Genomic DNA, 15,541 nt, shown 5'->3' on the forward strand with positions numbered 1-15,541 from the left:
TTGAGAATGTATAAAAATTGAATGGTATTTATTAAGTATTGAATGGGTCAAGTTAAAGAATGTTAGTTACATTATGTTTTAGGTAGTTTCCCTTAGATGTAGGGATAAAGGGTAGTTACAACTTCTTTCTTTTGACGGGAAAGAGAATTTTGAGAAATTGTATGTTAAAAGGGATCTGGTCTAGCAAAAAAGCATGTGTTTTCTCCATCGACATGACTTTGGATAGACTAGACATTTCTTTGTAAATTCCTAGAATTTTGTTTGCCATGGTTGGAGGTATGCATCGTCCCTATCACCTGCTCCCCTTATTGCAAAAGAAATTAAGAGAAAATGGGAGAATAAACAGTGGATAGAGAGAAAAATGATGACGAATAAATCATTTGGGAGAGGAATTCAGAGTTTATTGACGAGATTTTTTTGTTTTAGCATTTTCGATTTGGTAGTTCCTATGAATCAAGGCAGGGGAAAGAAAAATCAGGATATTGTTAGCATCAGTATTTTCACTAAGAATAGCTTCAAAATCCATTTTAATCTTTTTAGCATAATTAAATAAACTATATGGAGTGAAATTCATTATTGTATTTCATGAACTTCTCTTTGGTTATCTACAACAATGAATACATTTTTTTATTTACTAAACATGTACCGAGCACATAATATATCTTAAAAAATAGTGGTTATGCTTTCATGAAGAGAAAAAAAGCATACACACAATTTTAATATTAAAATAAATGTGTATAAGATTTATAATTATTAAATCTTTAATATTAGTTATCTATATACATTTACGAAAATAATTGTTTTGAATTCAAAAAGAAACTCTATTACTCTATGTTTCAATATGTAATCTATCATCTATTCCAAATTTGTGTTTGTTATATTTCTATGACACCAATGGGAAAAAAACTACATGTTGATATTTATATAGTTGTATAAACACATAATATAAAAATAATGGGTAATCGGTAAAATAATTAATACCTGCATTTATAAATAGGATTGATAATCTCACATTTTAAACACATCAAAGGTCTTCTTGTTTGAGAAAGTTCTTCATTGCAATGCAAGCACATCATAATTCAAAGTTGCCCATTTTGGGAAATTTTAAATATAAACCAATTAAAAGACAAAGTAGAAGCCTACAAAAAAAGTTAAGTTTTAATACAATATGTTTATTTGCAAGTATAAATATTTTTAGCATCATATTCATTTATTTGCACAACAATTGCTAGGCAAACTACTAGGTTTTTATTGATATACATAATAATTCAACATTTTCGAGGGCTACGTCACCCCATAATGCTAATGGACATACTGTTGACTTGCATAAATAAAATATAAATATTAATAAATAAAATAAAATATTAATAAATAATTATAAAATTTTATGTTATAAGTATAAGTGATATCTTTTATAAAAAATCTTCACATCTTGATAATACATTTCATTGGATTCCTTCTATGTTTTAATTGCATTTAAACAGAAGAAAGTGTGAATTTGGAAGTACTTGCAACAAATGTTCTTTCTTTGTGAAACAATGGTCAAGTATGGATTTGGATATTTGACACTTAAATTCTGGTTTTAAACGGAAGAACACTTGACAAGGTGCAAAATTTCTTCCTCCAAATATTTTTATTCCGCAATCATGTGAACCTCTTTGAAAAGATCCATTGTTGAACATTGCTATTTTGCAAATAATATACGGTGTTTGCTAGGAACTTTTATTGTAAGTAACTAAATAAATTTTTGTTGTCAACACATTGAATCTGAAAACCCTATAGGAATTTTTAATTAGAATATAAATCATTTTGAAGAAAATACAAATATTAATATTATAAAATATTTTAAAATAAAAATCAACTAGATATCAATAGTATTCTATTGACTACTTTTAAGTATTATTGGCTCCAATATTTCTATTACTTTGCTATGACAATAACTTTTTCTTATGTGACAATGTATTTTGTCAAATGTAATTGGCATTTGTCTCTCTAGGATAATAATTACATTATTTATATTTAAAAGTATAATAAAATATAATATTTGTTGTGTAATATGTAATAAAATGCCAACATCTAATGAAATATATTATTATTTAAAAATATAAATACACAAATACATGATAACTAAACTATAAACAAATATTGTGAAGTATAGTTTATTCCAAAATAATTGTACCATTACAAAAAAAATTACATTGAAATTCCAATTTTATTTTCTACTTCACTCAAAATTTATGTTTTAATGTCTCTTGAATTCTTCAAGATCAATACTTTCAATCTACTTCGTTAAGTAATACGTGGAACATTGACCTCCAACTAACTAAAACTGAACACCGGTTAGACCTTGTTTTTTATTAATTGTTAATGCAATGACTAATTTCATTGGGAACGATTTGTAAATCAGGATATTGTTAGCTCTTTGGGATTGACGGGATTGAGAGACAAGGATTGATGGGTTTCCGACGTCCAACCAAATCTTGCTTCTTCTCTCACATCTCGGATGGTACATTTCTCTCTACATCTGATAGTGATACACTCCATCCAACAAGCAAGAAATCCATTCTCATGGCGACAAAAACCCCCAGCCAGTTCGTGTGATCCCTCCCCACTAAATACTGTGAGTTCAGACTTGGTTAATCCAAAACGCTCCTGAACTCTAACCCCATCTCATCAAAGGAATTTTTATCTGTGACATTTTCTTGCTGGAATATCAAGAAGTCTAGACTACTAATTAATTATTGTGTTTTATGGATGTATGTTGAAGTGATTATGTCTTTTTGTTTTTCTCTTTTCTACTACGGTGTTCCTATTCTAGAGGCTAAGGGTGACACCAAACCAAACTGGCTCGCAAACTGTCTGAGCTTTGCTCGAAAAAAGCTCGGTTCAAATAAGTTTTTACTAGAGCTTGACTTGAACTCAAACTTGAAATAAGGTTTGTTAAGTATAACAAGTCAAACTCTAGATTTTCCAAGCTCGGCTTGTTAGCTCATGAGCTGATTCGTTAACATATATTTTTTACAAAAATATCCTTCTCTAATTGCTCTTGTCAATTCCTTATTTAGTTGGTTAATAGTGTTCTTATTTACCTCAAACGTCAAAGATGATCGATAGTTCAACCATTTTGGGTCCCGTAATATCTAATGTTGTTATTTGTTAATGGAATAAATACTATTGATAGATGTATTTGATATTTCTTTTAGGTCTATTCAGCTGGTTATTATACATTAATATGATCCATTGAAAAGTCCTGGACTTCTTTACGATAGCTTACAATTCAATAATACTAAGTTCATCACAATATTCTCTTTATTTATTTTTTAATTTTTTATAGTTTTAAATGTAAGTTAAATCTCAAACCTGGTTTGAGCTGAAACTCAAACTCAATTAAAAATTTTGGGCTCAAACATTCAAACTCGATTCCAATTTTAATCTTGAGACTAAGATTGAACTTGGCATAACCCCTACTTGAGGCCAAGGGAAGTCGATAAAGGGACCGGTAATTTTTTTTGGGGAGCAGGTACGGTTCAAAGTTCTTTTTTTACTCCTGATGCACCTTGTAGGGCATAAATCAGCCATCATCCTCAACATTGAGTAAGATCCCGAATTCAAAATTTAGACATGTATGGGTCTCTTAACAACATTTAATTTCATTTAAGATAAGAATGAAAATACACCTTATTGTTTTCCTAGTACCTTGGCAGGAAGAAAGCTACCTGCTTTCTCACATCCCTCGAATCTGCCGGAGCATCGTCTAATGTCCTCATATGCCCTAGTCCTTCCAAGTAAGGGTGGCATCGAGCCGAACTGAGCCCGAACTTGCTTATGTTCGAGTCGAGTTTGATTTAAATATTTCGAGCCGAGCTTCGAGCCGAGCCTCGTCTCGAGCCTAAAACTGTTATCGAGCTCGAGCCCAACGAGTTCGAGTCGAGCTCGAGCCTCAACATACATTTAAATTTTTTCAAAAAATATATATCGAATAAAATGTATATAAAATTATGCATACATTTTACATAAAATTGGGTATGACCTCTACATAAAATTGGGCATAACTTATATATATAATATGTGTATAAGATTGGGCATAACCTCTACTTAAAATTGAGCATAATCTATATATATAATATTTGTATAAAATTCGGCATGACCTCTACTTAAAATTGGGCATAATCAATATACATAATACCTGCATAAACACTCCATAAAATTGTATATACATTCCATAAACACTTCATGAAATTGTTTATACACTCCATAAAATAATCTAAACACTCCATACACTGCATAACATTATAAATAAACTTCATACAATAATCAAACACAACAAAATTAAATAAAATATCACTATCAATTTACAATCACCCAAATAAAAATTATAAATCCTTTAAATAAAATCCTATTACTATTACTAACTTACTACAAAATTACAAGAAATATTTTAAATTTTTGTTAGGAAAGTTAAATGGATCTCTTATTGCCTTTTCTAAGGAAATAAATAAAAATTAATAATTAATCTAATATATTATTATACTTATTGATAAATTTTTAATCACATAAAATGTCAAACACAAAATTGCTATGAAAATTGCCTCATGCTCAAAGTATTATATCATCAACTGTCAAATACTTCTTCAAAAATTTTCTATATGGTTTTCTAACCCATCTTGGTAAGAAAATCTTACTTGAAAAATTATATGATTTTTTAAAAAGAATTTATAATTAGAAAAATATTTTGAAAAAATATGAGGCACTAATGGTCCCTATATTTCTATTAAAAATTTCTTTTCAACATTTATTGAAAAAACCACTAATAGTCTCTAGAAACGTATTTCTACTAAAATATCTTTTCAATTTATTCAAGAGCTAAGAGGAAGGGACAAAGAGTTTTTTTTTTCCTTGTTTATGATCTCACACTTAGGGGTGGCTTTGAATAAATTATATATAAAATTATGCATATATTTTTAAAAAATATAATGATAGGGGAGGTTCAGGATTGAATTTCAATAATGGATTAAAATGCACCAATAGTAATATTTTTTACTCCAATTGTTGTCGAGCTTGTTTTGTAATTTTTGAATCTGGCCATAATTTATTATGGCCTCCTTAGTGCCCCTAGATAAAAATTTATATTCTAGGAAAAACTAAAAATATTTTTCCTATGATACATATTCCCAAAAAAACCTTTAAATAAAATCTTATTACTATTAGTGACTTATTAGAAAATTACAGAAAATATTTTAAAATTTTCTTAAGAAAGTTAAATGGACCTTTTATTGTCTCTTATAGGGAAATAAATAAAAATTAATAATCAATCTAATATATTATTATACTTATCGATAAATTTTTAATTAAATAAAATATCAAACACAAAATTGCAATGAAAATTGATTCATGCTAAAAGCATTACAGCATCAACTGTTAAATACTTATTCAAAAAATTTCTATACAGTTTTCTACCCCATCTTGGTACGAAAAATCTTACTTAGAAAATTATATGATTTTTAATAAAAAATTTTAATTAAAAAAATATTTTAAAAAAATGAGACACTAATAGTTTATAGAAAATTATTTCTATAAAATTTATTTTTAATTTTTTCCAGAGGAAAAAGTTTTTTTTTATTTTTTATTTTTATGATCTCGCACGTGCGAGATCATCTTCTCACGAGGAAGGGGGAGATTATTTCTCCCCTGTTCTGGTTTTCCGCTGAGACGACACGGAGGAAAGGGGGTTACGGCGCCGGGGAGGACCTATCGTCAGGGATGATGGCCATGACGGAGTTGGCGGCGACAGAAGCCGCGGTGACGGAAGCAGCGGCGACGGAAATAGAGGCGACGGCGAGGAGAGGAAGAAATCGAACGAACGGCCACAGAGGCGGCCGGCGAGCAGCTGCGACGGCGGTATAGACGCCGGCGAACAGCTACGACAGCGTTAGAGGCGGCGACAACAACCGATGGGAGGGGACGACGGAGACAAGGGGGGAGGAAAAAATTTTCGCCCCCTCGCTCTCGCTCCCGCTCATGCTCCCCTGCTTGCTCGCGATCCATTCCTATTCATACCGATCCGACTCATTTCGAGCCGGATCGCGAGCCGACGAACCGAATCTAGCTTCGGTCGAGCTTGGCTCGTTAAGGTAAATGAGCCGATTTTGGTGCTTGAGCTGGGCTCGAGCTCGATAAATGACGAGTTGAACCGAGCCGATACCGAGCCGGCTCGTGAACCGGCTCAGTTCGAAGCCACCCCTACTTCCAAGAATTTCTTCCCAATTAGCAGGTCAGCCCACTGTTCTTGGAATACGTATACCAATACAGTTCAACAGCTTATACTGAAAGAACGAAGAGGTCCACTAAAGTATGGGATGGAATAAAAATGGGGAATTGGTGGCAAAAATCCGAGCATGAAAGAGAGTCATCATTGCCGACAATGACGGAAAATGGGAATATGCTAGAATCGTAAGATGAAGAAACTTGGTGAGAGATGATTAAATGAAGTTATGGGTGCTATATGTGTCAATGAGATCTGGACATTATGATTCTCAATGCTGACCGGAATAGGATTTCTTTGTGGGGCAATTTTAGCTTGAAATGTAAGTTGTTTTCGGTGTGGACGCTGAAATATGGAGATAAGGAGTTGTAATTTTGATTTCAACATCGTCTAGGAGTAGGAAAAACAACTTCTGTCGGCATTTGTCGCCTACAGGCCACAGGCCTGGAATATATTGTCCCTCACTGTCAAAGCAGAGGTTTCGTCAATTTCTAAGTGCAGAAGGTCCAAGAGAGGTCAATGCGATAGATGAAAGGACGATACAGGTGAGTGGAATGTAATGGAAGATGGGCCACAGGCAAGATGAAACATCTGAGAAAACTTGACCAAAGCAGGAAGGTGCCCTGCGACTGGGTGTAGTTCGTTAATAAGAAGACACTAGCGTAAATGCACCATAGATGACCCTAATTTGATAAGCGTGCAGTTTCCCTTCGAATTGAAGACCTCACAAAATACAAACCCATTGTTTCGGACAGAGCGACGACAACCACTAAGTTAAAATCAATTAGCGACAAGTCCATTTCCCCGACTCAGAAGTTAAACCTGAGTAATATATCACAACACCTACTCTGGAAGATCAGGTCGCCAACAATACCATGGTAAGCAGTCATCAAGCATGCCAGAATGACCACCACCCCACAATACAGACAACATTCCTCCCCATTTAAACAGAGCAGCACAACAATACTGTGAAAGACAATAACGTTAGCTCAATTTAAACCAGGGCAATGCTGCTTTCACCGCCTGGGGGCTTCCGGACTCCACCCAAGTAGTCTCTGGAAGCACTCTTTCCATCAGCAAAGATGTCACTGCCGCTCATTTCCCTGAGCTTTGCCACACTCAAGGGCTTCTCGGCTGATCCAGGCTGAGCATCACCTCTGAAGATGTCATTGCCAGTAAGCTCAGCAAATTTCTGGTTGTGAATTTTTTTGGCAGTCTTAGTTGGTGTCTCTTCGCTAAACATGATATTACTTTGACCTCCCGCAGGCTACAAAAGTAAGAAGAAATGAGAGGAAGAACTAGTTTAAGCAAATTAAAGAGAATTGCAATAGCAAACACTTCAAAGAAGTTGGATAAAAGGCCCTGGAAGAAGTTTTAAAATAGGGTAAACATACATGAAGAAGTTTTAAAAACAAAAAGCAGTAGTTTCAACTGCTAAAAAAAAAAGAATATATATAGAAGCATGAAGCTTAAAAAGATATTCCCTAGTGCACTGTCCATTGCTTAAAAGTGAATATTCTTTAGCACATCAAAGACAAAATATTTGCTTATTCCTCGTGAGAATTTGATACAATATAGTAAAGGTCATGCATAGATAATGGTTGCATCTCCACTTGTATGGGAGAATCATACAAGAAAATTTGGCTTAGTACATTTGCAGAAAGCCACTGCCAGTAGTGAGGAGAAAAGAAGCAAACTTTGCCACTGTCAAGGTACAAAGCAATGGTAGTGAAGCATTATTTTATACACACTTGCATCCTACTAGTGCTGGTCTGATTATCAGACAGTCAGCCCAGCAAAATCAAATTTCATGTCCATTGATTTTTTTATTTTGAGAAAATGTCATGTCCGTTGTTTGGGAAACCAGTTCCAACTTCAGATCAGCAGGTAGATAGAAAGGGAAGGCATATGACATGAAATATGCAGTGGATATTTTGAAAATGGAACAAAAAAAGGTGACAAAGAATATAATAAACAAATACAACTAAACTTAACTCACATTAGAGACTTTCACAGATGTGCGTACGTTTCTTGGAGCGGGTTCACCCATATCTTTGCTTTCTTTCTCCAGGGACCGTGTTGCCAATGGCCTAGGTGGGATTTCTGGTGGAGGGCCAAAAATATCGTGTCCACTCAGCTCCTTGCACTTGGCATCAGAGAACTGCTTTTTCATCGTTGCATCTGATTCGCTCTCTAAGCTACCACTTAGCTCTCTCTGTTTTGCAACCTCAGCTATAGAGGTTGCCTTTTTTGGAGAAACACTCTCTTCTGCACTAAATGATATCTGACTCATAGCATTAACTGTTTGCTGTCATAAAAATTAAACACAGGCCAGTTTATCAATATTTCCTGCAAGCAACGAAACATGGTAGAAAAGTATCTGCACAATTATATATTCTAGCCCTAGGAGCCAATTTTTTCAAGTGCCCAAGTACCATTCTGAAACATAAACTACACAAGTCAACTCTGCCAGAAAGATTACCTGGTAAATCCGGAGTCCAGTTCTGTTGTTAGAATTAGACAATGAGCCACCAGATTCAGCTGCTCCGTTTTCACCATCTCCGACAAAGATGCCACTCCCGGTCATCTCTTTCATCTTGTAGTCTGAACATGGTTTCCTGGAATGTGGAAAGAAATCCAGATCATGCAGCAAAAATTACAAAGTACTTCCACATGGTAAGATAGAATTTTCTTTCAAAATGAGGTAACTAAAGGTGAGAATACACTAGCACTGAATACAAGGAGCACTTAATAAAAGAAACTATTGGCATCAAAATGAAAACAGACCATTTTCTTTTTCTCAAAAGAAAAATTGAAACCTGAATAAAATTGTTGAAAACAAGATCAACGAAGAAATCTGAACAAAGTTTTCATTGATATTATTGGTACACATGACAGTCCCACCAGTAAAGTATCACATCATTTTATCTGGTCTCAAGTAAAGCACCAACATAAACATGCTCCCATCCACATTCTCTGGTACAATGGAGGGAGTGGTCTGAGTGTGCCCCTTTTTTCCCGAACATATTACATAACTGATGCAGTAGAGGAACTTAAGTTTTTGTTACAAAGACATTAGGAATAGCAACAAATAAGTAGTCGAATGCGGGTAGCCAAACCTCTGAAATTTAACCAGATGAAACTAAGTGGCCAGATGAAACTAAGTGGACAACCGTATTTGAATGAAAATATGCAATCCAAGGAGATACTATTACTATGCTAGTTAAGATCTTCATGCAGAGACTAAAGATTATTGATCAAGCTATAGTCAAACATTTAGGCGAATGTTCTAGACACAGAGTTTAGCGACTATGTCAAGTTAATGAGAAGTGCATAATAAATACACAAGAAGGAAACAAGACAAATAGCCATTCTTCAAGAAAATTGATATTAAAGAGAACCATGCGTACTATGACTCGAGTGGATCTGATGCTAAAACATGATCAGCACAAGTCACGAGGACTGCAATTAGATCCAAAATGTAAACAATACTGACAAAAAATGAAGAATAGAAAAGTCAAAGAAGACAATGTACATTCAATGCAGTAAAACTACCAGAAAATACTAAAAAAATTTGCGGAACCAACACTCAGATCAAAGCTTATGCATTCATCTGACTTCTAATGCGCTAAATCAGTCTTTACCTGCAATAAAACATTCAAAAACTTTTAAGCTTCAGTATATCCTAAACAATAATTTAATCTGCACCTTGCCTCTACGGATCAACAACAATCAGCGAGAATTTTCATCAAAATCTAAACAAAACAATGAAAAGGCAAATAGCTGACAGATCAAAGCTCAAACTCATCTAAACCTCCCAATACGCAAATCTAAAGCACATTCGATCCAACAGTCCCTAAACCCTAACAAATACAGGAATTTAAGCAGACGAAATGAGTGTCCCACATCTAACACTTAGACTATCCCCAATATCCGACGTACTTGTAAGCAAGACTACCAGAAACGAAAATTCGTCACGAAAAAACTAGACAAAAAAATGAGTTCCAGATCTCACCTTTTCATCAAACTTTCAGCTTCTTCTTCGGTCATCTGTCCTCCAAACAGCACCTTACTGATCCCTCCAGTTGGCTGGAAAAGCATAAAATAAACAGAACTGAGTGTAAATCACGGAACTAGCAAAAACCGGAAAAAATTGTCCATTTCCGAGCGGAGAAAATTCTACCTGGTGCGTCCGGATAGTAGGACGCGATCCCGACGTTGCGGAGTCAGCTGCCGACGAATCGGCGGACGGATTCTCCGACCACGTGAGTAGATCTGCTGTGGACGTGTGTGGCTTCCTCACCGGAGTAGTTCTCTCCATTTCCGCTTCTCTTTTTCCCTGTTTCCTTCTTTCTTTCCAGACTAGAGAGAAATATATAGAGAGATATTTTGGTTTCTCTCTCTTCACGCTCAAAAAAGCTCTTACTCGGAAAATGCTGATGTGGCAGGCTCTGGCTTCTCTTCAAATCTCAGCTGGGGGGGGGGGGGGGGGGGTAGGGGGGTCCTTTAGTCTCGACTACTACTACTACAACTACTGATATTGGAGGGGGGGGGGGCGTAGGGGGGTCCTTTAGTCTCGACCACTACTACAACTACTGAGGTTTTCTATCGATGGCCGATATTTTTATGCCCTCCGGTTCGCTAGGCTTTCAATTTGAATTTTAATTTTACATGTCAAAGGGAGAGTGACCGCCACGTGGCGATAGTTAAGCGGGATTGACCGGCTCTACTGCGTTTCAAAAATTTTAACGGCGTTAGTTTGAGCACTGTTGTCCCCTGTCCATGTTTAACTTGACCGGTTTACCGTTTTCGCCGATAAGTTTGGGATTATACGAATTAAGGCATTAATGACTCAAAGGTGCAGCATGAGCAACAGGGGGAATACTCGGAATACGTCCGAGTTGACTGGGAAGTGGGGGAAGGAATCACTCCTGATCCTCCCTGGATACTGAGAATCGCGCGGATCGGATGCCTAACAGGGGCGGCTTGGCTACAGCAAATATAAAATTATTAATTGTTAATTCTTCACAATAAGTTAATAATCAATAATATTAAGTATATTTTATTTATTAATATGTTATTATTACAAATTATTAATGGACACCTTGCAGTAGAGACGATATGTGTGAAATATAGTTCTTATTAATAAAATTACCTACAAAGTGTCAAACATTTAGCCGATATAATTCAAATGACCGGTTTTTAAGTACAGAAAATCAAATACCTAACCCATCAGTAGTGGACGGAACCACCCAGTTCTGACACCCACCGTTCCTATTCCCTACCGTTTTTGTTGGGATTCGAATATAGAACGTAGTATCTAGCTCTGATACCATATAAAATACTTATCCAATACAATCCAAATGACCGGTCTTTAAAGTACGAAACGCCAGGTACCTAACCCATTAGTGGTAGACTGAACCACCCAGCTCTTACACAAAGAACAAAAAGAATTTTTTAACAACATAAATTTTTATTTATAATAAAGGCCTTAAGCCTTTACAATTGCTGCTTAACTCGTGTTATCGCAATAACCAATCAAAGCTAAACACTTGTCCTGCCGTGGACCCACTTACTAGTGGAAATCCTAGGATTCCCTTGATTCTTTTAAGGAATGTGATGATGGGAGTTTGAACGGGACTTTTAATCGGATTAGTCATCTAATCTTAGGAAAAGGATATCTTTTAGATATCTTAAGTTTGTTTAAGTAAGATTAGTGACTAAACCCCGTGCCAAATCGGAGTGGCCCCCATGCCACACGGATCAATGATGACACATAAGGTTCAAAGTTTATTTATTTATTTATTTATTTATGATAGTGGTTGGTGATCTACGTTTGTGCCCAACTACCGGACCTGAATTTTTTGGTGGCCTTGTAAAGAAACCTGGTCCGTATGTATCACGGTTGAGGGACCCTAGAATTCCCTAGAGATATATGTTTAGTATAGGTCGAATTATTTCAAGGGAAAATCTATAAATCGGGAGATGGGTCCACCCTCCAAACACCCAAAAGAAAGGGAGGGAAAGGGGGGCATACGTCCTATTCTTAGTTCATATGTCGAGTTGATTTTGATTTGGAGTTTAGAAGGAATTAAAGCCGTCCATTAATATGGAACAAATTAACATCGTCGATTTATATCGATTAACATGAATAAACGCAACTCTAATCCTATCGCCATGAATCAACTGAAAAGGAAAGCAGCGTCGCTTGGAGTTCCTGGAAGAAAATGCGGGGCCCACAGGAAAGATATCGTATGCTTCCTCTTCTGTCCTGGTGTTAAAACTTCATTATAGTGAGACGAGTTGGCGAGAGTAAAAGGCAGCCCTTCAGAAATGGAAAGAGAATGGGGCCCACTTTGGTCAATATGCTTGATGGAGAGTCTAATGATGGCCACGTGCAGGTTAGCTTGGGAAGTACGTACACAAAAGGAATAAGAAAAACAGCTCTGAAGTTTAGAATGATTCTGGGCGGTCTTGCATTTAAAACGTCAAAGCCTGTCGGTTTCCTTTCATATTTTTAGTATAACAAGTTAAAAATAAGAATGGCGTCGCCCGGACTCGAACCGGAGACCTTCAGTGTGTTAGACTGACGTGATAACCAACTACACCACGACACCAGTTCAGAGATTCTAATCATTCAATGAACAAAATAACAATGACTATGATAAATAATAAAAATAAAGAGAAATTAGATTACCGTGTATCATTTTTCTTTCCTTTGATACAAAGTAAGAGCGTAGACAAGTGACCAGATGGTTATACAAATACAACATAAAAATAAATATATATACGCCCACCGTGGGGCTCGAACCCACGACCACAAGGTTAAGAGCCTTGCGCTCTACCAACTGAGCTAGACGGGCTACCATGTTACATTGAGGTAACATTATATATTTTATTTAACTTTAGATTATGTTCCATAAATTAAGCTCATACTTTAAGCAGATTAACAATAAATAACATCCAAATGAGACAAGTAATTGCCCTCAAAAGCCATACTTCTCATTTCACCAAACTATTATATAATTGGCTCTTCCTTTCACAGAACAGGTAAAAAGAAAAACGAATGGATTTGACGTTTGAGTCGTAATTGACTATTTCGAGTATTCTGATTAGAAGATTAAGCTTGCCTTATCAGACAGCATTTGCAAAACCTGAGAGTATCCTTCCTACACTCTCACCTCACAGAACTCTGTTTTCTCTCTCTGTTATTCAACATTTCTAAAGCTCCAAATCAATCAAGAAACTGAAATCACCATAGCCGAAATCAATGTATAAAAAGAACAACTTAATTGTGTGTTATTCATATTTTCTTTTTTCAAATCAACCAATCCAATACCCAAAGTGAAATACAGATTCTATAGGAACTTAGAACACATCTACTGCAGCAAGAATGGTAAAAAGCTCTTCATCTCTTGCATTACATGAACCGTCTCTGCAACCACACTCGTTCCACTTGGCGGAACACCCCTGTCTTCTATTCACCTTCTGCACTTCTGCTGGTCGGTTCACTCTCATACCCAACTGCAGTGCAGGCGGCTTCAGTCCCACTGGTGAACAATTCTTGGTTCCAAGTGTGACCCATCTCACCATTGACATGTCTTCTGACTCCAACACGTCTCTCCATGAGACCTCAGCCCTTCCCAAGAGTGTAGAGCTCACTATTCGACCAACAAAGGGTGCAGAGCTTCTCCACCGGAGCTCCAACACAATTTTTTGCCGTCGGAGTTTGGCGACGGTTTCTGCAGCGCCGCGGCACTCGAAGGAGATGGACTCATTCCATTGTGGCTCGCATGTTGATGGGATTTCGCAGCTGGAAAAACGGATTTTTTCGCCACTGTCGGCGACAAGGTAGTATCTGACAAAGACTTTGCCTGGGGCTATGAAGTCAAGGTTTTTGGCTCTCATGATCTTTAACTCACAGTTGAGAGTGGAGGAAAGCTGCTTGCCTGTAGCTTCCATTTGGAAGAGTTGCAGAGAAGGGATTGTGTAGGGGATGAATGAAAGAGCTGGGTTTGTGCTTGGAGAAGGATAGTGGCTACTAAGTATATATATTGGTTGAAAGCTGTTACTTTTTGACAATCGCTTGGAAGGATCCTTCATTCATAATCAAAGGAAACAAATCGCCACCCGTATCTTTGTTTTATGCTTTAGGATCACGGGTTCTGCTCTGGACAGTCAATCTGACTAAACAACCCTTGACAGTCACCAAAGGTTGTTTAGCCTTTACTGCCTGAGATCTTGAGTTCTATGGATTTCATCCCTTTACTCATCCCAGCATGTAGGCCACTCAGTGGTCTTTTAGAGAGTGGAAAAGGTTTTTCTTTTACAGGAAATAGTCTTGATCATTATATGAAAATAATGAATGAATGGTTTATTACCATCTATGATTTCTATTTTTTTCCCTGTTTATTTTTTATTTAAAAAAAAAGTGAATGGTTGATGATCATATTAGGTTTTTAGTTCTGCATTTTTATGAATTTATCTATTTTGTTTATTGATTCTTTTGCACCAAAATGATCAACCCAATATGAATAAATGATTCATAAATATTTCATTCTCTACTAATCTCTGTTAAATTAGCAGTTGGTCCCTTTATCCTACAAAAGACCCAAGTTGTCACTGCAACACCCAGATTTCATAATAGGTTACCTCAAGTGGATGCGCTCACAAGGACAAGGGGCATCCCAGTCTTTCTTCAAGTGGGCAGAATCAAATTCTGTCTTAGAATCCCTAACCCACAAATTAAGCCCTGTTGTAATCTTTTGCTTGAGAGTAGGATTTTCTTTGATTTATTTTATCAGGGATTTGATCCCTTTGGGAGATCCTAAGAGGTAAGAGGATGCCACTTCAGGGCATATAATATATGATGAAATGAAGGAAGGATTGAGGTGGATGAATCTTAAGCTTATTGTAATAAAATTAAACCCTGCTTAGTGGGTTCTAGTTAGATTTGAGCAGTGATTAACACGTTGGAAGACGGGAAAAGAGAACTTCTCATACTTATCCACCATTGCTTTCTAGTCCTTCTCTAGAATCACATTCACCACATGCGCCAGCTCATATGAAGTCTAGAGCTCTTAGTGGGAGCGCCAATTACTCTGTAGAACAAATCAAATTGAGTTTGTTTAATGAATCACAGCAAATTTGCTGAATAGAAGGTTAAGTGGAAGAGAATAAACGTCAATGGGCAGGAAAAACTAGGAAAAATTCAATGACTCGGCTGTGTTCGAGTTGGGTCAAGTCTGGAAAGTAACTCGGACGGGTTGCCTGGTGTTT

At 36.3% G+C, this 15,541-nt stretch overlaps 2 protein-coding genes and 2 non-coding genes across 4 annotated transcripts; all 4 read right to left on the reverse strand.

The window, feature by feature from the left end:
- Positions 1 to 6,949: 6,949 nt before the first annotated feature.
- On the reverse strand, positions 6,950 to 10,644 carry LOC137941673 (uncharacterized). Its single transcript, XM_068787179.1, has 5 exons — positions 10,446 to 10,644; positions 10,278 to 10,351; positions 8,745 to 8,880; positions 8,262 to 8,570; positions 6,950 to 7,529 (listed from the first exon to the last, which is right to left on the reverse strand). The coding sequence occupies exons 1-5, from the start codon at positions 10,581 to 10,583 to the stop codon at positions 7,257 to 7,259; spliced, it is 930 nt and encodes a 309-aa protein (XP_068643280.1). The 5' UTR covers positions 10,584 to 10,644; the 3' UTR covers positions 6,950 to 7,256.
- Positions 10,645 to 12,805: 2,161 nt separating this feature from the next.
- TRNAV-AAC (transfer RNA valine (anticodon AAC)) lies at positions 12,806 to 12,879 on the reverse strand. Its single transcript has one exon. It is a non-coding gene; the product is annotated as a tRNA-Val (tRNA).
- A 173-nt stretch (positions 12,880 to 13,052) lies between these two features.
- Positions 13,053 to 13,125, reverse strand: TRNAK-CUU (transfer RNA lysine (anticodon CUU)). Its single transcript has one exon. It is a non-coding gene; the product is annotated as a tRNA-Lys (tRNA).
- Positions 13,126 to 13,630: 505 nt separating this feature from the next.
- On the reverse strand, positions 13,631 to 14,365 carry LOC137940133 (uncharacterized). Its single transcript, XM_068785065.1, has one exon. The coding sequence runs from the start codon at positions 14,363 to 14,365 to the stop codon at positions 13,631 to 13,633; it is 735 nt and encodes a 244-aa protein (XP_068641166.1).
- Positions 14,366 to 15,541: the final 1,176 nt, after the last annotated feature.

This window comes from Aristolochia californica, unplaced genomic scaffold, assembly GCF_029961685.1.
Source record: "Aristolochia californica isolate CCGP_79_NKW_82.1479 unplaced genomic scaffold, dmAriCali1.0.hap1 SCAF_9, whole genome shotgun sequence".
Lineage (NCBI taxonomy): Eukaryota > Viridiplantae > Streptophyta > Magnoliopsida > Piperales > Aristolochiaceae > Aristolochia > Aristolochia californica.

What these genes read in the sequence shown, in the direction of transcription:
- LOC137941673 (XM_068787179.1), bottom strand. Translation starts at nt 10,583, where the DNA reads ATGGAGAGAACTACTCCGGTGAGGAAGCCACACACGTCCACAGCAGAT. An exon ending in GCTGAAAGTTTGATGAAAAG is followed by an intron (nt 8,881 to 10,277) that starts GTGAGATCTGGA and finishes TCCACATTCCAG; the next exon opens with GAAACCATGTTCAGACTACA. An exon ending in CATCTGTGAAAGTCTCTAAT is followed by an intron (nt 7,530 to 8,261) that starts GTGAGTTAAGTT and finishes TTACTTTTGTAG; the next exon opens with CCTGCGGGAGGTCAAAGTAA.
- LOC137940133 (XM_068785065.1), bottom strand. Translation starts at nt 14,365, where the DNA reads ATGAAGGATCCTTCCAAGCGATTGTCAAAAAGTAACAGCTTTCAACCA.